Source organism: Brachyistius frenatus, unplaced genomic scaffold (assembly GCF_029030835.1).
Source record: "Brachyistius frenatus isolate BFR_SWC_R1_liver_20210118 unplaced genomic scaffold, ASM2903083v1 Contig_5, whole genome shotgun sequence".
In the NCBI taxonomy this organism is placed as follows: domain Eukaryota; kingdom Metazoa; phylum Chordata; class Actinopteri; family Embiotocidae; genus Brachyistius; species Brachyistius frenatus.
In genome coordinates, this window is record NW_027210604.1 from 3811034 (window position 1) to 3835191 (window position 24158).

Here is a 24158-nt window from a genome sequence, read left to right on the forward strand (position 1 = left end):
GTTGACAGAAGTTCCTGCTGTGAACTCTGCTAATACAACAGTGAGCGTCGTGTTGGATCGCACTTCAGCCTTCAGCAGGTAGAGTTGGCGGCCAGAAACGGAACAGAAGGTATCGGCCCCTCCTTTCCGTTTTTGGCACGTTTCAGTCCAACTATAACAACAGAGGGAGGGTAAACACGGAGCTGAGGGCTGACCTCGAGCAATTGCTGTCACGGCTTTCCCTATTACCATCAATTCCGCTGCTTAAACAGGTGCGACATTTCAGTTCAGGGTATTTTACTGGCACTCTGACTGCTCGGAGGAGGAGGAGGAGGAGGAGGAGGAAGGACTGGTAGTTTCTTACAACGGGGGTTTATTAAATCACGAAATGATCCTGAATCTCTCAAAGCTCCTCCTTCGCTGACAAAAGACAGGACGGAGCTTCTTGAATATCGAGACTTTCAAGCTTTCCGCGAGACATTGCTCGCGCCGTCGATGTGACGATAACGTCAGGATCGATATTTGAGGCATGCACTTCCTTCAAATTTGCGGCCAGACAAAAAAGCTCATTCACGAAAAGCGGTAACTTCCTGGAGTCCTGGCATCGCTGTGATCTTGGCAGGCAACCAGCGGTCGCAGGTCAGTGCACCCAGTCGAGACAACACAACCACCCGTAAAAGCGCATAGCCTGGTCTTTGTATGGATTAAATGAACCACATACAGCAGGTTTGCACGCTAACTACAACGCTATTTCCGTTTTTTTTGTTTTTTTTTATGCAAAGCTAAGCTAAAAGTTGGACTGGGCTGCACTTGACTGCATGTTCTGGGATTTAATTTAATGGTCTTTGTGAAATTTCTTGTCCGCTATGTTATTTAAATTGAAGCCTTTATGTTTACTGTGATGCAGCAGGCACTGAAGGAACTAATGAAAAAAAGTTAAAGAAAGTAAAGATTTGAGTTTTTTGGCATCATTTAAAGTATGAAAAAAATAAATAAATAAACACCCTGCAGAAGGATGTGAGACAGAAATCTGTCCAACGTGGACTTACGTTACACAAGCGAGATATACAAGTGTTGTTTTTGTGCGTTTAAGTGTACAAACACACAATTCCCTCACATGTCAGTAAACCTGTCTTTTCATACCTTACAGCTCGGTGACATGCCGTCTCCTTTGTCATGTTACAGATGAACACACACGCACACGCACACACACACACACACACACATAAACACACACGCATCCAGACTCCATCTGATGAGCTGCCAGGTTGTTGACGCTTCACGTGATGTCAAACAAATCCTACCTCTTCTCACAATACAAGACACCTCCTCGTCTAACCCCATCAAGATGTTGTTCTCTTGTTTTCTGTGTGTGTGTGTGTGTGTGTGTGTGTGTGTGTGTGTGTGTGTGTGTGTGTGTGTGTGTGTGTGTGTGTGTGTGTGTGTGTGTGTGTGTGTGTGTGTGTGTGTGTGTGTGTGTGTGTGTGTGTGTGTGTGTGTGTGTGTGTTTGTGTTTGTGTTTGTGTGTTGGTACATACCAGCACCTTGCCAGGTACATGTGCTCCTTGACGAAGACCGATCCTGAGAGCAGGATGTACCAACAGGTAGCGATGCTGTCTGGGCTGAAACAGAAAAAGACACAACACGGTGGTGTGAGAGTGCAGTCTGTGATTCATAACAACGTACAGTCGCATGTGTTTGAAAGTGCACACTGTGGGAAATGTCAGTTTGGCGCTTGCGTTACATTTCATAATTAGGAATGAATTAACTGTTGTTGTTGGGGTTGTTTTTTTGTTTTTGTTTTTTTTAAGTAAATGGGATTAATTTCTTAAATCCAGCTCACCAGTTACTTTGGGTTGCAGTTCTTTTAGGTGCAGTTTTATTTTCGAACAGTAACTTCCACACCTCCAACACATGTATCCCACAAAAAAATAGATGCTGTTTTTTAAAAACTAAATTATAAACTGAAGCACTGAACGTGCTTTTAGTTTAAATCTGTTTAATTTTGTACACTAAAGTATTAAACTGCAGCAAAAACAATAATACATTTTAAGTATAAAGACACACTAGCTTTTTGTTGGTGCACTGTTTCAGTATGTTCTGCTCTGCTTGTGTTTGTGCTGTTTTTATGAATCGGTGGGCAGGCCTGTCACAATCATTACATAATCGCCCGATCCAAATTATGTGAGCCAACTGCAATGATTTTGCATAATCGTTTCCATTCATCTGTACAAAAAACAGCTGGATGGAACTAACACAAATGCCACATTTCCATCATTATTTCCGTGACATTTTCCACCATTTGAGGTTCGCCCGGTGCTTTTAATGATGTCATCTTGTTGCGCCTCCTTCTTCTTTCGGGGTTTAAAGACATACCAGTGGAGAACAAATGTTTATCTCAAGGCGCTCAACTTCTAATGTTCGACTGACCACATTTTAATGAGCATCTACTGACATTACATTAATGGATTTAGTTGGAAAACCAGTCACCGCAGCCAATAGATGGCTCTTCTTCATGAGCTGCATGTGCATTATTAAACTATATGACAAAGGCTTAAACTACCACTGTGGTATAAAATGAATAGAAAAAGACAATTAAATCATCAACTGCAATTATTTGCATGATAATCGTCAACAAAAATGTCATGTTGGTGACAGCCCTGTTGGTGAGGTACAAGACAGTTTGTGCACCTGAGGCTGTTCTGTTCACTACGGATGGCTGGCTGTACATTTATGGCTGAATTGGGTAGCGAGAGAGAACAATTCAACACGAGCCAGACTTTGAAAAATGCAGGAGTCATGTCAAGAGAACTGAAGGGCGAGAGCTCTGAAAGAATAATATAAAGCGCTCTGGAGCTTTGAATGCAAAGTGTTGCATTTTGCATCCGCATAAATGTATTCTTAGGATATAGAACCACTATAAAAAAAAAAACGTGCTATTCCTGCAGGGTGGGTGGGGGGGGGGGGGGGGGGTCTATTAATAACCGGCAGCCACGCTAAAAGCCCCGGGACCAACAGCGCTGTCACGTAATCCGGCGTGAACGTCGCGACAGCAGCAACACGGAATTCTTTTATCTGTACACAGATTCAAACATGTGCGCTATACGACTCTCCGCAGTGTTTCATGTGCGCCGTGCGCGCTTCCCGCGTTTACCCCACGCATCAGTCTCATTAGCTGCCTAATGAGACGGGTGCTCGAGTCAGCAGCAAGCGAGGAAGCAATCACACATGAAGAGGTGAGTCGGGGGGGGGGGGGGGGGGAAACACAGTGTCTGTGCGTTTGGTTATGAATATGAAAAAAAAAAAAAAGAGACTGGGAGGAAAAGACTGAGAAAGTGTTTGAAGACTAGAGATGAGAGATGCACCATAGTGTGTGTGTGGGGGGGGGGGGGGGGGGCGGGAATAATTGGACAAAGATGGAAACATTATGATGCAGAAAACAATTTGATTTATGGATACTAATAAATTCTAGCTGCATTGAAGTATATGGGCACATGTTATTTCCATTTACTTTAACATCACATAAACAACTTTTCTAAATGGGATAGATTTCATTTGTCTACAATATTATGTAGATGTTACGCATTTATGAGGTGACTCGGTTTAACAAATAAACTGGAAATGAATGAACAACTTTTTAAACGCAGGAGTACGTTTGCTTGACGACTACAGCAGCTTAAATGGAAGCCTGCAGTTCAGAAGGAACGTTCAAATTTCTCTTCCGCGATAAATCAAACCTCTGCAAAGTTATGCGAGCAGACAACCAAAAGCTGTGCCAGAAAATTCAGATTTAAAAAAAAAAAAACGTGGCCACACACGCCGTTCAATCTGACGGTTAAATCTGTTGAAAGATTGATCAAATGATCTTTAATGGTGCATCTTTCCTGCTGGCTCCGTCTCCAACGTTCATCTTTGGTGCAGATGAATGCTGACGGGTTTTTAATATTGCAGACGTCTCCTCAGCATTCATTTACCTGGTTTCGAGGTTGGATGTATTTCATTCATCAAGCCACTTCCTCTTTTAAAAAAAAAAAAAAAACATACTGAGTTTTACGCACATTTTTCAGTCGAGTGGAACATGACGCAATAAACTTACAACACCTCAGGTGGAAATGTGAAATTGATCTGGTGGTGAAGAGAGTCAAGGAGGTTTCACCTTCCCGTGTATTGGGCCTTTCACTATATTAATATGAGTATTAGTATTTCTGGGCAATTTTTAAATGTATGTGTTTTCTTTTGAGTCTTTGTCTTCATCGTTTTTTTTTTTTCCCCAAACTCTCCGATCATAACACAAGCCAGCCTGTTTCCTCAACTGGTTTGGGGAACTCGGTTGTGCGCAACCTGATTTAAGTGGAACCTTCACTTCATGTATTGAATGTGGGGAATACGCGCCCCGACCCGCCGGGAGCCCCCCCCCCCTCCCGCCCGACGTGCACTTGTCCGAGGGCCCGCGTGTCACTGCTCGCAGTTTTAATTTGTTTATGTATTTCCTCAGCCAACCCAAATGTTGGAAGCACAAAGCTGAAACTATAGAGATGATTTTGTCATCGTGACATTATATGGGTCATTTTTCACAACTGCCCATCTCTAGTGATAAATTGATAAAAAAAAATAATAATAATAAAAAAAATTGGCAAATTACACAAAAATAATCCCGTTGATGTTTTTTGCAGTTTTCTTTATCGTTGAATGTGGCGAAGGAAAGCAGAAATCTAAACATAATTGCGTTGGGGTTTAAGTGAGGCCAACCTGACGAACTATTATTGCGGTTTCATTGGGGAGACCTTGATTGCTGTCATCTGCTGCCGGTATTGTGCGTGTGTGTGCGTGTGTGTGTGTGCGTGTGTGCGTGTGTGTGTGTGTGTGTGCGTGTGCGTGTGTGCGTGTGCGTGTAGGAGAAGGCTAATTGGACATGGCAGCCACTTCGGTCAGGGTTAAGGTACTTAGGCCTGTCCTCTGGTCGAGAGGAAGGAGAGTGTCGGGGAGAGAGATTTTTTGTTTTTTTTTTTTTGGTACGTGTTTATTTGATGCTAAATGAAACCACCGAGAGTCTAATGTGGTTCTAGTGAGCATGACAATACATCAACAGCATGCGGAGCTTCTCTCTTATCCTTTCATCTGTCTCTGTCCTCCTCCTATCTCTCACACTTCCTCCTCATCCCTCTTCCACCTCGCCTTCTCATTCCTCCTCCCCTCGGCTCATTTCTCGTCTCGCCTCCCTCCCCTTCCACCTTCTTCCCTCTTTAACATATCCGCCTCTTGTTTTCTCTCCTCCTCCGCGTATATTATTTTAATATACCTCCTTTATGGCTTTTCATTTCATTCGCTTTGAGCGAGAAAAACATATGAAATGAAAACACACACAAAAAAAAACACCTCCAGCGGAAGACTGGCTGATTCAACAGCAGCTTCGTGTCAGGTTTAACTTATAATATTTTCTCTGGCTGAACACTGAACTCGAAGTGAGGTGTTGGGTAGATATGATCATATGCCAAGCAGATGTTACCTGGCTTTAACAGATGTTCGGGATTTCTGCAAAGCCGGTCGCGGTCTATTTCAGGCCACTTTTAAGGATAGGTTTGGGAGCATCGTACTTTTTCTTCACTTCGACGAATCCCTTATTTTTCTGGGCCTTCGAGCTCCGTTGCTGTCCAAAACGCATTCAGACACGCCAGTGAGTCACATGAACATGGACACAAATACACTATTTATTCCTTTCTGATGGATATTCGCTAAACGCGACGGTGACCTTAGTAGATTATTTAATCTTTTTTTTTTTTTTTTAAAAGACGGGAGTTTCATTTTGTGTAATTTTTTTTAAAAACTTACTTTACAGATTGATTTCGGCATGTCGTCTTGGCTGAAGTCATTTGATCTTTTAAAGCGGACGTGGTCTGGCCTAATCCTCATCCCCACCGATCTCACACAACCAGTCTGCTTGACCACACACACCTAAGGAGGTTAGGACCTAGGCAGCTATAGAGTGGTAATGTTAAAGCTACTGGAGGGGAAATGCTGCAGTTCATGGAGGGGGTAATGAGGAGGGGGAGGGGGAAGGGGTGCATTTCCTGCTTAGTGTGAGAGTTGGCACTTACTAGAACAGGATGTGGTTTGCCTCATGTCTCTCATACCTGGCTGAGGTGCACATCGACCTAGAGACAGAAAGACAAAGACATTGACTTTCTCAAAACATCTCATGATATATTTCTAGCTTTTACAATCCATCACACATCCATCTCTCTTCTTTTTTTCTTTCCTCTGGAGGCACCAAATTCTCTCATTTTTGGCACCATCATTAACGCCTGTCAGCTCGGAGTGTTAAGGTGACCCGCCACTCAGTTTCTGGCTGCAGCCCAAACTACATTTCTATTTCTTCAGGCCGAGTTGCGTCTTCGATTTTGGTCCGAAGAACTCACCAGGGTTCATGCGTGCAAGTCAAATGAGCTCATAATCTGTCTTGATAATTGGATGGAGGTTCGGTAGCATATTACTGCTACAATTTATCTGTTATTTACGGAGCACGCAGTCGATTCGATGTCTGTTACAGTCTCCTCGTGTCCCTTTTGTTAACACTAAAGTTGAAATGTCATTCTTGTCACCCGCTCAAACTAATCAAACTACCGAAGGCATTCATTACTGAATGAAAGAAGAACATTTCAAAATGGTTGGGAATGAACACACGAATGTCTAAAAGAAATGTGGAGGTCCAATGAATGATGAAGCCAGGGAGGGAAAACCAATAAAAGGCATCCGCAAAGAAATTCTAAGTGCTGCATATAACAATTCATGTAGAACATAGGCCTGCAGGCTACTTTTAAAGTTCATTTGATGAAGCAATATTGTGCCTGATATCTCATTTAACAGCGAGTCGAACACAAAAGTTAGAGTTCAACACTTTTGGTTGAAAGTTTTGAAGTGAAATGAAACCGACTCACCTTAGCTGATGTTCCCGGAGGTGAGAGAGGACGTCCATGTTGTAGAGGTGGGAGTAGATGGTGTGCAGGTCCTGAGGGACGGGAAGACAATGAAATCAATATTAATGAATGTCATCCACCGGCAAAAAAATGATTACAATACATCGCCATGAACTCTCACATCCTAAGACATGGCACATGCGGTAATATATGTAGTATATACATATATATATATATATTTAGATATACACATAGTATTGTGGTTGACCTTTGCAACTGACTGGAAAGCCACTTAGCAACGTTCAAACGATAAACAGTGCACGGACACACGAGTTTGTAACATCTGCCAGCTGCTGTGGCGGCGTTAAAAGAGCGAAAGCTTCGAAAGAAAGTCAGCTCGTTGCTCGGAGCGAGTGGAACGTCTCGGCAACGTGTAAATCGCGTGCCGCGCTGCTCAACAGAAGCCGCTCGGACTGCGCCAAATACTGCCTCTCAAATTGACACCTTGGAACCAGACAAGACAGGCATACCGCTTTACGCGCGCGCGCGCGCGACGGCGGCGGGACGCGCGCGTAGATATATCCACCACCCACGGCCTTAAAATAGTGCTCTATCAGGGCCAGCTGTCAAAACATTAAGGGGATGACAGAGTGCGCGCGTGAAAGCCTCGCATAAGCATCTGTAGGATCAAACAAACAAGAGCGGCCGCTGAGGCCGCGAGGCAACTGCTTTTAACAGGTGGACTGCATGGCTGGCTCGCTCACACACACACACACACACACACACACACACACACACACACACACACACACACACACACACACACACACACACACACACACACACACACACACACACGTCGATATGTTACTAATAGACACGAGCGATATCGATCCTTTCTCAAACTCTCTGTAAAAATGTCAAACTTTTCCTTGAAAGCACAGTTTGAACGCTCGACCGGAGTCCACTGGTCGTGCCAGGAGCCAAAAGTAAAGGTCCAACTTCCCGCATTTGTAGTATGTACGTTTCCCGCATCGCTCGAGCGGTTACCTGAAACCAAAGCATTTGAAGCAAAGAAGCACTTTTAGACCAAAAAAAGAAAAAAAAAAAAAATGATCGGAGTCTGATAAAAAAAAAAAAAAGAATCTCTAACAATCCTCCCTCTTTAGGATAAAAACCAAAGCACACCTGCAGTTTAGCAAGAACGCACAAAGAAGTTAGGACATCTGCAGTGGCCTAATCTGAAACTAATAAATCAGAAAGTCCCTCGAGGACTAAAATCCTAACGTGTGCTGCATTTTCCCCGCAGCTGCGTTTGTTTACACACAGTTTAAAACAGATCGTGGATTTGCTGTTCAGTCGGTAATTTATTGTGTTTTAAGTGTTTCATGCGAAAACTAACAGCCGGAGAGAAACTCCCTGTGTACTCTTGAGGGTGCGTACCTTAAAGTGAACTCCGACACAGACGCTCCAACCTTTTTTTTTTTTGGGGGGGGGGGGAAGAAAATGATGGGATTGTATATTTAACAGCCAATATACTTTTTTTTCTCTCTCTCTCGGAGACGACGCAAAAACAAACTCTTTTTGATTTGTAAATCAATGCGTTTTTGTTGTTGTTGTTGTTGTTGTTGTGGCTTATGTTGCCTTTACATTATTTCATGCCTTTCGCGCTTCGTGCGCAGCGCCGTAAACTGCCTCGAGGTTGAGCCGCGCGACGCAAATCACGTCGCTATTTTAATGCCGCCGCGTCAAGATTGACGAACGGCGACTTTTGCGCCCGACGACATGAATTCGATCGGCGTCGTGAAACGGGAACTATTCGTTTCACGGCGGCGTAGACGCAACGACATCCTCAATGCAGCAGAGAGAGACAAAGACGAACAGCTTATTGTGAAAGAAGACTGTAGTTTCTACTGTGTGTGTGTGTGTGTGTGTGTGTGTGTGTGTGTGCGCGTGTGTGTGTGAACATGTCATGTGTGCGCTGGTAAATTGAGTCACGCAGTGGGAGCCGGCGGAAGCTGAGATCAACACTGGGTAACGGGGAGCCTTTAATGCAACGGACCAACGCACCCCCTGATGTGCTGTTAGCTCGATCTGACACAGGAAGGAAGGGCCGGGTGAAAGAGGAGGAGGAGGAGGAGGAGGAGGAGGAGGAGGAGGGAAGAGAGAGGAGAACGGTGGCAGGGGGCGGAGGGGGGGTCGGGGGTGTCCGGAGAGGAGTCAAGACAACGGAAAATACTAAGAGAAACAAGACGGGGGAGGGAGAAGGGGATCCAAACCGCAGAGGCGAGAGGCGGTATCGGGTGAATCCCGGCCCGCCGGGCCTGTCCCGCGCATTCGCTGGGAATTTGTTGCGCTGACGACCCGAGCGCCGCCTCGGCGCCAGCAACGCCAGAAAGAAACGCGACGGGAGCCGTTTGCAACGCCCGCCGCTCCGCGCCGCCGGACGCACGGTGACCGAAAGGACGAACGCTTCCCGAAGCTCGCGAGGGACAGGTCCCGCGGCGGACAATTTCAGTTCCCCGATTCCGCACCGTGCGACTCCTGCCGTGCGGCGTTGCGTTCAGGGGAATCGGAACGCGCGGCTCGTCTTTCTCCGCGGTCGCGGCGGCCCGCGCTTTCGACGCTCGCCGGTTATTTCCGCGCCTCTGGAGTATATAAATATGTACAACTTGACTCTCTCCAGATGTTTCCTGAAGAGAAACCTTATTTCCATCTCAGAGTTCAATTCTCCAGGACTTCTTAAGGAGAGCTTGACCTGGTCCGCGGGCATCAGAAGAGGGGGCGGGGCAAATACATCAAATACAACGTGTGCACGTCAGGACACCCGGCCCCGAAGGCGCTCGCTTATACGAAGGGATAAGCCCCCCCCCTCACCAAAAAAAAAATATTTGCATATACATAGATTCTGGATGTTTCAAGGAGGAAAAGGATTTTTTTTTTTTTTTTTTCCCATTCTTTCATGAATAAAAACATTTAATTTCGTCCTATCTTTTAATTAAGTCTCAACGAGGCCGTGGAGGTGTAACGCAATGACGTTCAACGGCGGCAAAATTGCACCCTTCGAACCGGGCCGTGAAGTTTATTCAACAAGTCTCTAAAACGGTTGAGACGCGGCCCCCGGGGTCATTCCCGGGGTCGCATCCGACCGCGCGGGATAGTCCGTTCGAACCAAAAGACTACACGCAAGATTATAGATGGCAGGAATGTCCGAGGGAAGGGATCTCCGCTTTGTCCTTTCAATCTGCGGTGTCCCCGAGAGAGAGAGAGAGAGAGAGAGAGAGAGAGAGAGAGAGAGAGAGAGAGAGGACGGTAACGTGGTCTCTCCGAGGACGGCGCCGATCTCTTCTCAGTGTGTACGTACGGCGCTCGGATCGTCCCTGAAACCATCCCGATGTTTTAATGGAACGGTGCCAAAGCTAAAGCCCCCTTCCCCCTCCCCTCCGGGGTCACGCACTGTCGTCCGCGTCGTCCCGCCCTCCCCAGGGGCTCGTGCGGTTTGGCCGAACGACCCCGTGTCTGATTAGGACGTCGGATGCTCAGGAGAGACATCCGTTAGCCCATCGGCCCGGCTGAGACCGCAGCATTTCATTCGGGGTCTGATGCAGACAAAAATCAAGACACTTGGAAAAAAACAACAACAAAAAAAAAACAACAACTCTGAACTATCCCAGATTTTTAGGGGTGAAATGTAAACGGCCTCGGATCGGCATTGCGATGTTAAATTATGCCTCGCTTTTTTTTTGGGGGGGGGGGGTAGACGCTTCAGCTCTAATTGCAAGTCAAAGTACTTCCAGATGGATGCTTATTAAAAAAAAAAAAAAAAAAAAAAATCAACTATATCGAAATCAAAATATTAAAGCGATATCGCGGATTTCCGTGCTTTATTTGACCCTCGACACGGCTGCAAAGCTCTTGAGCACAAAAGGGACGTCGGCTGAGAGGAGACCGTCTATCTGGGTCGGCGCCAGGTTTTCAACTAACTACAGGAAGGTCCTGAATTCAGATCCTCCGGTGAGCAAACTAATAAATGAGAGAAATGGAGCTGATCGGTGATGCACTGAGCCTGTGCTGCTTGTGTGCGTGTGCGTGCGTGTGTGTGTGTGTGTGTGTGTGTGTGCGTGTGTGTGTGTGTGTGTGTGTCTTTGTGGGAGACTCAGGTAGCTACAGTGCTGCTGCCACCTCCTGGCAGAAATATCACTCCATAAGTAACTAACTAATAGACTTTGCCCAAACAGATTGTCTACCTGCTGACACATTTAGTCTAAGAAGCAAGAATAATATTCTACCATTATGACAGCAGAAATCCAGACTGCAAGAGCACATAAATAAATAAAATATATATATATATATATATATATATATATATAAAAAAAGACCAAACGTGTTTTATTTGCTAATTTCAGGAAATTACAGCAGAAGAAAACTGACGCGAAAGCACTGTCGTACGGGAGCTGCCGTGTGACCCGTAACTGTTTATAGACTTTAAATCTAACTAATTGTCGAAGCTACTTTATCCATGTTTTACAGCAACAGCGGATTTCTGTGTGTTTTTTTTTTTTTTTTTTTTTAAATAATCGCTCCTGCAACCTTGACAGGATCCCGACGCTTCGACGCGACTCAAGTATGTCTATTACTCATCCATAAACAAGCTGCAGCGGCACAGAACCCGCAGCAGTCAAACAAAAGCAAGTTGTTGCGCTTCTGTAAAAGAGCTTCTTGTCCCACCCACCGACCGCGTTGCTCCCTTTCCCATCACGAGGCGGGCCTTTTACCAGAGAATTCCTGATATCTGGAGGTACTCCTACACGGTGATGAGCAAGCGGCGGTGAAAAAAAAAAAGAAAAAGAAAAGAACAGAAAAGCCGCTGTTGTGCAAAAAAAAAACCTGTCAACTCTGGAAGCTCTCATTTTGTCATGCTCTTGTTTGCAATCACCTCGGCGTCACTAAACCCCCCCCCCAAAAAAACAACAAAAAAAAACCGCGCAGGAGTTCACGATCCCACGGCGGCGAGGGAAAAAATAAAAAACATTTTCAGGACAAAACCAGGTCCGGTCTCCGGGCCCCTTCGTGGAGAGTTCAGTCGAACCCGTCAGCCCACGCGCCCGCCCGCCTCCACCAGAATGTACAGTATGCCGGGTCGAGCCCGTCCGCTGACAAGAGGGAGGATATTGTACAACGTGTCCATTCAAGCTGGAATGAGCAAACAGCTTGGCTGACATCCTGCCTTCAGAAACGTGAACATGATGTGGACTGCTGACCCCCCCCCCCACCCCAAGGCTCTGTGTCAATATTGTGCATAAAGCAAAACGGGGCCTAAAGCTAGAGACACAAAAAAAAAAAATGTTACCCGTTTCAATACGTCACTCCGAAAAGTCTTAAAAACAACAACAACAACAACAACGTTCGATTGAATATGGGAAAACACTCATTTGTCGATCATTTGTCAGAATAGATTAAAAGAAGAGAAGCGAATCAGGAAATATTTACAATCGCGCCTATGTCGTCGCTATTCAAGTAGAAGCTTTTTTTTCCCCAAAAAAAATACAAGTTGGATTTAAGTTATTTTTCTGTCTAGTCTTATATTTATATCATTTTTTTTAATATTCACATAATAAACTATACATCCTGCATGTTGGGGCGTTTTCGTTCTATTTCAGCTTTTGAAGCGTTTTGAATTTGACTATCAGGCTCCAGGTAAACTTGCCTGAGCTTTATTGAGGACTTGGGGAGGTCCCGTCTCGTTGTTAGTTAGTTAGTTAGTTAGTTAGTTAGTTGGCGTCCGGTCCGATAAGGAACCACAGCGGCACTTGTAAATCCTGAGAGGCTTTCTGTGCGAAGACGAGTCGGTAAAGAACATGTAATAAGAACCCGAGAGGGTTGTCAGGACTTTTAAAGGCCTTGCTTCGGCTGAAACGACTCGTTTCGAGACTCCGTTTCGAGTCGGCCGTCACATGTAGACGCTACCGAAGAAAGTTGCGCGTTTATCCATGACAGAGCAAAAAAAAAAAAAAAAAAAAAAAAACTCTGGGAAGGTTTCCGCGCCAATGAAAACGGAGGAGTTGGGTTTATTAAAAAAAAAAATTAAAAAAAGCCCGATGACGACAGCGGTGGTGCCGGTGGTGGAGCGGGTTATGGAAAACAGTGTGGGGGGGGGGGAGGGAGGAAGAGGGGCGCGTCGGCAATGACCAGGAGAAAAAAAAAAAAACTTTCAAATGGACGACTGCGGTACGTGATGCGAAGCACGCGGCGATCGAGAAGAGGGGACGCGCCTCACGGGAGATCAGTGGTCCCCCCCCCAAAAAAAAAGAACCTCTTCAGAAGGTGCTTAGTGGGAAATAGAATTTTTGTTGTTTTTTTGTTTTTAAATGAATCACTTGCCTCCTCCCGTCCCGGGGAAGGAGGCCAATCGTGCTGCAATTCTTTCTCCATTTTACGCAAAAACGTAGGAGACCGTCACCCCGCGAGCGCCGCGCCGATCATTTCCGACTCGGCGTCGAGACGTTCGCCCTCCTCGCCGCCGCTGAGGAGAGGGGCGAAGAAGCGAGTCTGGCCCGGGAAGCAGCACCAACACCAGCTGCCATCTCCTCACCGGCCAAACCAAACAGCCACACACACACACACACACACACACACACACACACACACACACACATACGCACAGAAACACTGCCACACCAAGAAATGGAAAATCTGATCCTTTTATGTAATCTTAGCTGCAGTTTCTTTTCTTTATTTTTGTTGAAATGAATAAAGCAGCAGGAGGAAGTTTCTTTTATGTCTCCGATGCACTTTTCTTTTTCTTTTTTTTTTTTTAAGTGAGAAAAGGTGTTTCTTTTTTGGGGGTTTCGCTAATGCTATTTTTTTTTTTTTTTTGCATGGCATGCTATTTCCCGGGCGGCCGAGTTGTTTTATGGCACCGCGTCCCTAACCTTTCCACAGCACAAACTTCTTCGCGGGTTAAAAGGCATTCAATGGCAGGCTTCTTTTTTTTTCTGCTCCGTGTATTCATTCATTTCACTCCTGCAAAAAAATCGCTGGGAAAATACTATTTTGAAAATGTTTTCAACGATAAAAACCAATCAGCACCGCGACGTGGAATTCACAGCGACGCCGCCCATCGTCGTTATCGGCCCGACTGCTGGACTTTGACACGCGGGGAAATGTTTTTATGTCTGCCCCGTTATAAATATATATATATATATATATATATAAAAGATGCTACAGCCGGTGCTTTGAAGTTGTAAAGATATCACGGTTTCGTCCGCGCTAATTACAACGTACCTCGCGCTCAAAACGAGCCGTTGGGTTTCAGACATTTTCAAAGAGATCCTGAACGCGCCTTTAAAAACAGTGTTTTCCACTCCCTCCTGCTCCCTCTCATTACCAACTCATTTTGAACCCATCTGTCATTGCTCCGGGCTGACGGGCGTACGAGCCTGCGCCGCCGCTACACGCTCTCGTTGACTCAGCCGCTTAAAACGCGATCCCGTCGTTGATCTGGACGATTTCCAGCTGCGAGTTTTCAGAGTTGGGACGACTGAGAGCTGGAGAGCTTTTCGTCATGTGCGGTTTAAAAATAATTTGCCCCCCCCCTCATACACACACACACACACACACACACACACACACACACACACACACACACACACACACACACACACACACACACCTCCGCCGCCGGCGGCTGCAGGAGGTCCGCGTCTCTTTTCCAGAGGATCGCAACGCGTCAACCGAACACGAGGAGCACTGAGCTCGAGGTCCAGTCGCTCGCAGCGTCCCGCCATTCACGGGGGGGGGGGGGGGGATACGAGTCTCAGAACGTTTCTGAAGCCCCCCCCGACCCCACCGTCACGGTTGCGCCGCGTCGAATCACAACAGCGGAGGCCGAAGCGCCCGCGAGATCACACCGAGTCCGCACCGGTCGGACCTCCGAAGCCACCGTCCCGGCCGGCGGACGGCCTCCTCGTCGGGGCGGGCGCGCGGTTTGGAGTTGCCGGGCGTCGCCGGGCGGACGACGCTCGAGCTCGCCCCACCGCAGATCTGGCCGCGGGAGCTTGGCGGGAAGAAACTTTCTCTCACTTACTCGACTCTCGAGCACTTGAAAGTATTCTCAGCCCCTCCAGAGAAATATATTGTCTTCCTTGAAAACTAGGAAAATACAAAAAAAAAAAAAAAAAAAAAAGGCTAATGCAGTCCAGACCACCCTAGTGAGAGAGAAATCTAGCGTCGGAGCCTGGGACAGACGAGACAGACGAGACAAGACGAGACAGAAAAAGAATGAATCCAAAGCAGTGTGAAGCAAAACCGAAGGACGTTTTGTCAACAAAAAAAAAACAAAAAAAACATCAGGCACGATTCTTTGGCTTTTCTACGCTCAACACCGGAGGTTTCTAAACGTCTCGGACCACCCGACATTGTGTACCAAACATCATTTCCCAAGAAAAACTTCCCGCTGCAGATATCAACAGTTTCTTGTTTTGTTTTTTCTCACTAGGTGAAATTCACCAGACACGGGATCGACAAACAAACCGGTCGCTACTCGTTCACCGACGACACAAGAAATGATCCAATGGTGCTGCGAGAGCGCAAAAATCGAAGCGCGGAGCTATTTGGAGATCACTCGGGGGGGGGGGGGGGGACTGAAGCCGTTGTTAACTTTCTCTACGTTCGTTATCTCCCTTCGTCTTCCTGTAAACAAATGTTCGCAGCCGATTTAAAAAACAACAAAAAAAACCTTCAATACAAAAATAATTATGCGTATTCTAAATTGCATTTCAAATTCGGCGGTATCAACTTTTTATACTTCTTTTTTTTCATGATTTAGTTTTGAGAAAATTGTCACCCTGACGATGTGATTCCCCCCCAAACCTTTAATCGTTGATTTAATTGACTCACCGCCCTCTGGTGGATTGGCGGGCGTATCGCATCAGACGTCGAGGTCGTGGTTTTATTGCGCGAAGAGTTGCTGCGAGTCGGCTGAATCAACACTATAGCAATTTTAAAGCAAATTTTTTTTTGAACTGCAGTTTCTTGTAACGATCTCAGAGCCGTGATTAAGTTGAGACGAGGGAAACTGAGGAGCTTTCCAAATCAGGTGAGGCCCGAGAAACCAATTATAGGAGAAATATTTGCATAAGTTTCTAAAGATGTTTTTAACATTTGCATACGAATGAGACATTACATGCTCAAATGACTGAACGGAGTGACTTTGAATACCGATTGAACCGGAGTGTCGCAGGAAAAGCTTTACGACGTGCGCATTTGTGCATACCGGGCCACCGTAAATGGGTCGGCCGCGGTCCAAACTGCGTCGCTGATAAGAGCGCGACGAGCGGGTAATATTTGATCCGATAGAGGTGTGCCATAATTACCGGGCGTGTCAAAGGGCTGGAGAACGGCAGCATGTACAGTACTGTTGCGCAACCTGAAGGACAAAGCCTCCTTATTAGAGCAGATGAAAGAAAAGAAATTGCCGGGACTAATGTGATAGTGAAATTAGCGAAGCAAACAACAACACACATCTTCCCGCAGGCAACTTCTTTTTTTTTTTTTGTAACTTCTGACCTAATTCTTATTTTCAAGCCTCTTTTCTTTTAACGCGGTCTCTTTTTTTTTTTTTTCTGTCACGCTGAGGGCCCCACGCGCGCTCCACCGTCCGCTGCCACGAAGCCTCAATCGTTTCAAATGACACCGCTGTAAAAAAAAAAAAGTGTTGAAGATTCGTGTAGAGTCCACAAACATGAAGAAAAAAAGAAAAGAAAAAAAAAAAATCTCTCAATTATTAGGTCACATACGCAGCAGGTAAGAGCGCCGCGTTCGAAGGAGAGCGGCCTTTTCTTTCGTCGTCGACGAGGCCTCCGCGTTTCACTGTCTAACACCGTCAAGTCGGCGAGGCGGGCGGGACGTTCCGGGGGGGGGGGGAAATCCGGCCGTCGGCGTTCCCGGCATTCCAGAGGTGAGCTTCCCACTCCGACGTCATCGCCGGCACCGACGACGCGGCCGACGCGCATTCCTCCGCGCTCAACCGGCTCGTAGGATCGCGAGCAGGTATGTGGACGAGCGACCGCGAGAACGTGAGAAAAGGCGCCGGGGAAGTTTGTGCGCAGCCCGGCCCTTCGTTTCTTGTAAGACCTGCAGGGCCGGGGGGGTGGGGGGGGGGGGGAAGGGTTCGGTCTGCGGGACGGGAAACGAAACGCCCGTTCTTCGCAACCCGACGTGCGCTCAGCACGCAGCAGACGAGCGAATCTCCAAAATAGCAGGGAAGCTGCTGCCAAAAAGGAAGACGAGACAAATTGAAAAAAAAAAAAAAAAGAAGAAGATCATGTTGGATGACGACATTTTTCTCTAAGGTGCTGAGAAAAAGAGACAAATTAAAAGCAGTTCGCTGCTTCTCCATGACAAAACCAGAACGGACTGTTTAACTTTGCCGACGACTCTCTCGGTCAACACGGCCGAGCGCGAGGAAACGTTCAAGAAACAATTCAAAAGATTCGTCGGCCCTCGTTTCATCCGGACAACACGGCAACACGCCGTTTTTTTTAAAAAGCCAGCATCTGTGACGGTACAGGGACGCGGCACGTGCAGCTCGCACATCTGGGAAGGAACCAGGAATGTTGAGCGATATATATATATATACAGATGTTTCGCAGCAGCGTACGCTGCCGTCCAGACCGCTTTTTTTTATTTGCAGAACTTAATAGAGAAAAAGATGTTTTGGGGGGGTCATTTAGACAGTTGCATTTTTCTTTTTTTTCTTTTTAAACAACAGTTATTTATAATTATTACATTTCCAATGAAGTTCACGGTTTCAAAGCACCGACGCGCGGACAATATCCGAATCCACGTCGGCCCCAGAAATCCAGTATCGGCCGGGCCTCCGAGCGCGATTCTTTTGTCAGTCCAAGCGAAAGGTCGACAACCAGGGGTCGGATGCATATTCTGCCGAGTAGCTGAATTTCACCTGCACGCGAAGGTTCCTGGACCCTCGGTAAAAAAAAAAAAAAAAAAAAAGCTCGATCGTTTTAACCCCCTCTAAAAAAAAACCTTTTCTTATACCTCGGGATCAAAGCGAGAAACGGGTCGCGGCCGCTAAATGATGCGCGGCCTCTTCCAAGAACAACAGCGAGCGAGCTGAAGCCTCGCAAGCGAGGCCTCGTCGCAACGGCCCCGGACTGCGAAAAGTTAAAGAATATGTCGGCCGCCCGGGAGGACGCGTGGGCAGGTGTTGCGTCTTTGTGTAACCTCCTGCCCGAGAGACTCCGCCAAGAACTACAAAGCGGCTTCCAAAAAAAAAAAAAAAAAAATCCCAGGAAAAACTAAAGAAAGGCAGCGCTCCAAAGAACATAAAAAAAAATAAATAAATAAAAAACCCAACAAAAAAAGGATTTAAAACTTAAGTCAAAGCATTTTCTTGCCACGTTGACTCATCGGCCGGACGCATTTAGCTTTGACGAATCTGAGGCCGCTTCCAGAGATTCCCAGAGGCATGAAAAAGGTTCGCCGGTTTGTCTATTTGCAATATTTCATGGATAACAAACTGACTTATTATTCCCCTTTCGCACAAACACAGAAGCGATTTGCGATTTGAACCCGGGGCCCAAAGAGACGCGGCAAAGATAAACAGAAACGTGTGCACGTCTAGTAAAAAAAAAAAAAAAGCGAGGGCTCCCAGCTGGCGTACGCAGAGACTGGAACAAAATCAGAAAACAGCTGTTTAGGGAGCTTCACCGGTGTTAAAAACAAAAACAAAAAATCGGGGGGGGGGGGGGGTTCCCTCGTTATGAATCCTGAATATGTAACATTAACACAACCGAGGCGATCGCAGGAATTTAAAGCACGTCCGAGGGCCGAGTATTGTTCAACGTTTTTGGATACCGCATACCAGTACAGTACTTTTTGGTTGTTTCCCCCCCCGCAGCGATATTATAAAATCAATTTTAAGAAGAAGAAAATGATATCTCACATTACGGTAGAATTATTTAGTTTCCATGCAGTTTAGCGGTGTGGGGGGGGAGGGGGAGAGTGTAAACCAGGATGTTCCCTGAACGCCTCGCGAGCCGTCGGTCGACGCCAGCCAGTCGGCCGCACACGGTTTTAGCAATGTTATGCAGCTTTCCACCAAAAAAAAAAAAAAAATTAAAAAAAATTATATATAAGGCGCTCTAATGAAAGATTTCAGTCATTGAAGGTATTGAAAATGTAGCGGCTGCACCGGCTGTAAAAATGAGAGGAGGTGAAGTCGGTATTATAATTAGACCTTAAATTATCATTTGCTGCTCAAATGGACAGAAAATGAACCAACAGCTATCTCGATAATTGAGGAATTCTTAAAGGATTTTTTGTTGTTGTTGTTGTTTTTTTTTTTCCAAAACTCTCATGAGAGTTCAGATCAGAAACGAAGAATATTTCCCGAAGAGGCAACATAAATCTTTTCTTTTGTTGTTGTTGTTGTCGTCGTCGTCTATCGTCATTTGTTCGAGCGCAGTCCGTACGCCGCACTCGAGACACGAACGCGTCGCTGGGAGTATCGCCCGCTCGGCTTTTTCTGACGGCACATTCCACACCGGTTTTGTGAGCTCGTAAAACTGCCTGAATAATAAGAGCGGTGGGGCAACAGGTTCTCGTACACGGGCTGCTTCTCGGCCTACTTCCGCTCAGAGAGAACCAAAATAGCGAGTCGAGACTGTCAACTGCTTTCACCGTCAATCATTTTCAATTCCCCCCCCCCCCCCCCCCACCCGCGTCCCGCAGCAAGTAACTTCTTCTCCGGCAAAACAAAACAACCAGACGATATCATCTCCCGTTGGCACGTTTCTAAATGTGGACCCTTTAATAGATCGTTTAATAAGAAAGCAAAAGATCAAATGGAATAAACAACCAAGTTGATCGTGCGAATTTTCAGTGCATGCAGCCGTTTAACTGCGCTACTTTTCATGGTTGTTTTTTATCTGCTCATGACTTATCTTTGTTTCTTTTTAATAATCGGTTACCGAGCGTGTGACCGCTTCGGGGCCGCGGCAACACCGACGGGGGAGTTGCAGCTCCGGCTTCGGCGCCCGTTTACCGTTCCGTCGTTTGAAACTCGCCAGGGACGAAACTGTCGCTCAGTTCGCGGCGGGCCGCTTCGGCGTAACCGCACCGACCGGCAAAACGCGTCACTATAAGTGTGTGTGTGTGTGTGTGTGTGGGGGGGGGGGGGGGCAATAAGTGAGTCACTGTAGCTACCGGGTCCAAAACAATCTGACTGCACACTCATCAGGTATAAAACAGGCCAAAGTCGTGATTGATGGCGGGGCGAGAGGACGCAAAACGAGACCAAACTACCTACATTCTCAAGAGCCGGGCTGAAGGCGGACCGTTTGGACTCACCAGCGCCTCTTAAGGCCCGGAGTGGTATTACAAGACGGGGCATAAATCTTACATATTGCGCGTTTAGATTGAAATCATCTACTGTCCATCAAAAACATGCAACCGTTACCATATTGCCCCGAGGTCCAGAGTTGCTGGTTTAATAAACATATCTTTGAAACCAACAACCACCGACCGTCCGGCGCAGACGACCGAGACCCTCGCTCTCTGAAACGCTCGAGCCGCGGGCGGTTTTTCTGCGTCCGTCTGCCTCCCGGTCCACCGGCCCTCCGGCTCAGCTCGGAGGGGAACCTTTATTGGATCCACAAGGGCAGCTTTCAGTGTGCCAGGTCAGGGGAAGGCTGTGTTTATTCACCCATTTAAAACACACACACACACACACACACACACACACACACACACACACACACACACACACACACACACACAGACTGCTCTGTATCCATTTAATTTCAGACTCGCTCTCATCCCTGCAGTTTGTTGGCACATTCAGGTTTGTTGATGTTGTTGCTGGTGTGTGTGTGTGTGTGTGTGTGTGTGTGTGTGTGTGTGTGTGTGTGTGTGTGTGTGTGTGTGTGTGAGGGAGCACGCACTGCCCCGCTGGAGTAAAATGAGCCCGAGCCGGAGGACGTCCGCTGCCGTGTCGGATCAGAAATTGACAATTGTGCCATGACGGGATGCAAATGTGGTCGGGAATAAAACAAAATAAATAAATAAATAAATCAGCTCGGCGGCGGCCCCGGCCGACAACGACGACTTGAAGCAAGACGTACATCCAATCTAAAGCGCCCCGTCTGGAAACCGAACAAGGCACCGAACACGGGACCCCGAGACAGACCGAGGCCAGATAATGTCCGCTGGACGGGAACGGGTCTGGTTCACTTTGTTGTTGTTGTTGTTGTTGTTGTTTCTATTTTCCTCCGCCGCACTTTAATAAGAAAGTTAATTTTACAACATCACGCACACGATTTGAGTCTCCGGCTGGATCCGTCTCCATCTTCTACCGAATTCACCCTTTGACCTCGTGAAAAGAAAAAAAAAAAAAAAAAAGTGCAACATCTCACTCCCGCTTTCTGTTTCGGTGTTCTGCCGACTCTCCAAAGTTTCATCTGAAGTCCTGCCCTATCTCGTTTGCCCTTTTGATTATAACGTTGCTGCAGCTCTCTCGATTGAAACATCCACCACCCCCTCACCCCCCCCCCCCCCCGGTGGAGGGAGGTATGGAGGTGGGGGGGGGGGATTAATCTCAGATCCGTCTCGTTTCCTCGTCAATCATCATGGCGTCTCACTCCGAAACCACGGTTTGTCGCGTTTTTTTTTTTTGCATTTTTGTCTCGCGAGTTTGCTTTCCCAAGGCGGTTAAAAAAAAAAAAAAAAAAAAAAGTGTACCGCCGCGACAGGAAGTGCAACCCGTTCGGTTTCACATCGACAGATGCCTCGACCGCGGGGGTCCTCCCGGCGGGGTGAGAAACTAACACCGGGCTCCTTTCTCAACGTTCTCGGCGGGGGTTCCTCAAAACACCCGCACCGAGCCTCGAGGCGACGCGTTCAGAAAAAAAAAAAAAAAGCGTCTTTTTTTTGTTTTTGTTTTTTGGCAAAAGCCAAAAATAGTCGCGGCGACAGGGATACGATGTCGACCGGTTAAATGTGTGATTTGCGCATTTTCCCTAAACTTGGGAGACCAGACCCTGAGGCCTCCGTCAGGATGACGCTGGATGTTTAACTGGTTCTCGCCTCGACTCTGTGTGAACACGCATGTTTGTTCGCATTTAAAAAAAAAAAGTGTGAATGTTAAGTACACCGAGTATTTACACGCAGGACAAACATGCCCGTCCCAGACGGTGTGTGTGTGTGTGTGTGTGTGTGTGTGTGTGTGTGTGTGTGTGTGTGTGTGTGTGTGTGTGTGTGTTGGGGCAGACCCAATTTGTTTGTCGAATAATTAGGAACCCGTGTAACTCTTTATTTCATCTTAAGAACGCCGGCGCGGACCGGACCGAACACCGCGGGGACGGCGGCCCCGGCCGCGTTTTACGGAGGTCTGCATCCGGCGGCGCACTCGCGACCGACCGATCGGACCGATCGGGCCGGCGGGCGGGCGGGCACGGCCCGAAAACGCCGGTTTTTATAATTACCGGTCTCGGGCCGCTTCATTTTCGGTCCCTTCTGAAGTCACCCCGCTTTGTTGTGTTTTATCACTGAAAACAAAATTACAGCGGAAAGGGTGTTTTAAGGTTATCGCGTACCAACGTCGTCCCCGGAGCGACACCGGACGCACACACACACACACACTTTTTGTCATTTCTCACAGTGGCCGTCGTCTCTGAAATGACTCAAACCAAGAGAAGCAATTTCAGTGTCGCCTCAGAAAAAGGTACTTCGCTGTGCGACTTCTCTTTTTTTTTTTTAAGAAAGAAGAACACGGGTGTCGTGTGGAGTTTGGGTTCAGCTCCGCCAGCCTGAAGCGTTTACTGTACGAAATGAGAAATATAACCGTGATGCAAGTTGCAGTAAACTGTAATTACTGCTCCGGGACACTGCCAAAGATAATCATTCGAGATTACTTGTGCCAAGTAGGGGGGCTGCAACCAATAATTATTTTCATTATTGATTTGAGTCCATTTTTAATTGAACGATATGTTTTTCGATCTTTCCGACGTCGACCCAAAGTGCAGCCTGAAATGTCTTGCTCGGTCTCAACCGTTTTCTGTCGGCCGACAAGAGATCTTCCGTTTTGTTTTTTAAATCACGGAGACCAGAAACCAGAAAGCGTCCTCCAGATACTCGTAGATTTTGGCTGAAAATGACGAACCAGTCGTCAAAAGGAAGCCGGCGATTCACCGATCGGCGGGCCGCGGCGGCCGCGGTCGACGCGGCAACGACGCGAAGAGGCGGGAGAAGACTTCTCGGGACCGGGACCGAACGTACGGCGCGGCGATCGAACGGAGGAGAGAGAGAGAGACACCGAAAGGTCCGGCGTCATTTCAAAATGGGCGAAGCGACCACCGAGCCCGGGCCAGGAGTCCGGGGAAAGGTCGACGAGGCGTCAGAACCCGGCCGGGCCCGAAGGCCAGCGCGTCGACGCGCCCGCGCCCGAGCACGCCTGGAAACCTTTCACGCCCGAGACGTTTCGCCGACTTCCCGTCCGGTTCAATTGTACAAATTCACCTGATTTGACCTTGAAGAAAAAAAAAAAAAAAAAAAAAAAAAAAAAAGACTCCCTGGAATATTAATCGGCACATAATTATAGTAATTACAGGGCTGCGAGAATTTACTTTCCGCGACGATCGCGGGCTCGACTGATCTGCGTGGCAGCGTTTCACCGCCGGCAAAATACTCCCAGAACGCCGGCAACCCGCCGACGGCGAAACGCCTTACGAGCGTCTCCGCCTCGTCCCGCGGGGACGGGCGGTCGTATCGGCACGTCGTCGAAGGCTCCCCTCGCTCTCGAGTCGAATGTCCGCATCGGGCAAAAGGTGAACATTTCCGACGGCGCGACGGGCCGGTTGTGTGACAGGTGTTTTTTTTTGACAGGTGCCGTTTTGTTCGTAAGTGATCCGATGAGCTGCGCGTCTCCCTCGTCCCCGATCGCCGAGAGGAATTCGCGAAGAGCCGAACCGAAAACGCGCGCGATTCGGCGACCGTCGACGCCGGATTTAAATTTTGAAAGAAGGACAGTATAAAAAAAAAAAAAGGTTAATTTATTTTTTTTTAAAAAGTGAAAAAGTGCGACTTTTCCCACTGAACCCGACAGGACGAGCTTTATTCCGTTGCTTTGTCGAGACGCCACGGATCCACGTCGCCGCTGCGTCACATGTTTGTGGACTAAACACGGCTGTTGTGATTTGTTCAGGTGAAGCACAAAAGCCCTCTGTGGAGGTGTGAAAGAGGCTTTCT

General features: G+C 47.3%; 1 protein-coding gene across 4 annotated transcripts in view; it reads right to left on the reverse strand.

Moving 5' to 3' along the window:
- Positions 1 to 24158, reverse strand: part of LOC138631948 (rap guanine nucleotide exchange factor 6-like) — a 128739-nt gene that overhangs the window by 103240 nt on the left and 1341 nt on the right. For all 4 annotated transcript variants that reach the window (XM_069717191.1, XM_069717184.1, XM_069717175.1 and 1 more), the window contains exons 2-4: positions 6915 to 6985; positions 6075 to 6131; positions 1518 to 1601 (exon numbers count right to left, since the gene is read on the reverse strand). In XM_069717191.1, the coding sequence (XP_069573292.1) occupies positions 1518 to 1601; positions 6075 to 6131; positions 6915 to 6985 (212 nt within the window). The remainder of the gene's footprint in view (positions 1 to 1517; positions 1602 to 6074; positions 6132 to 6914; positions 6986 to 24158) is intronic.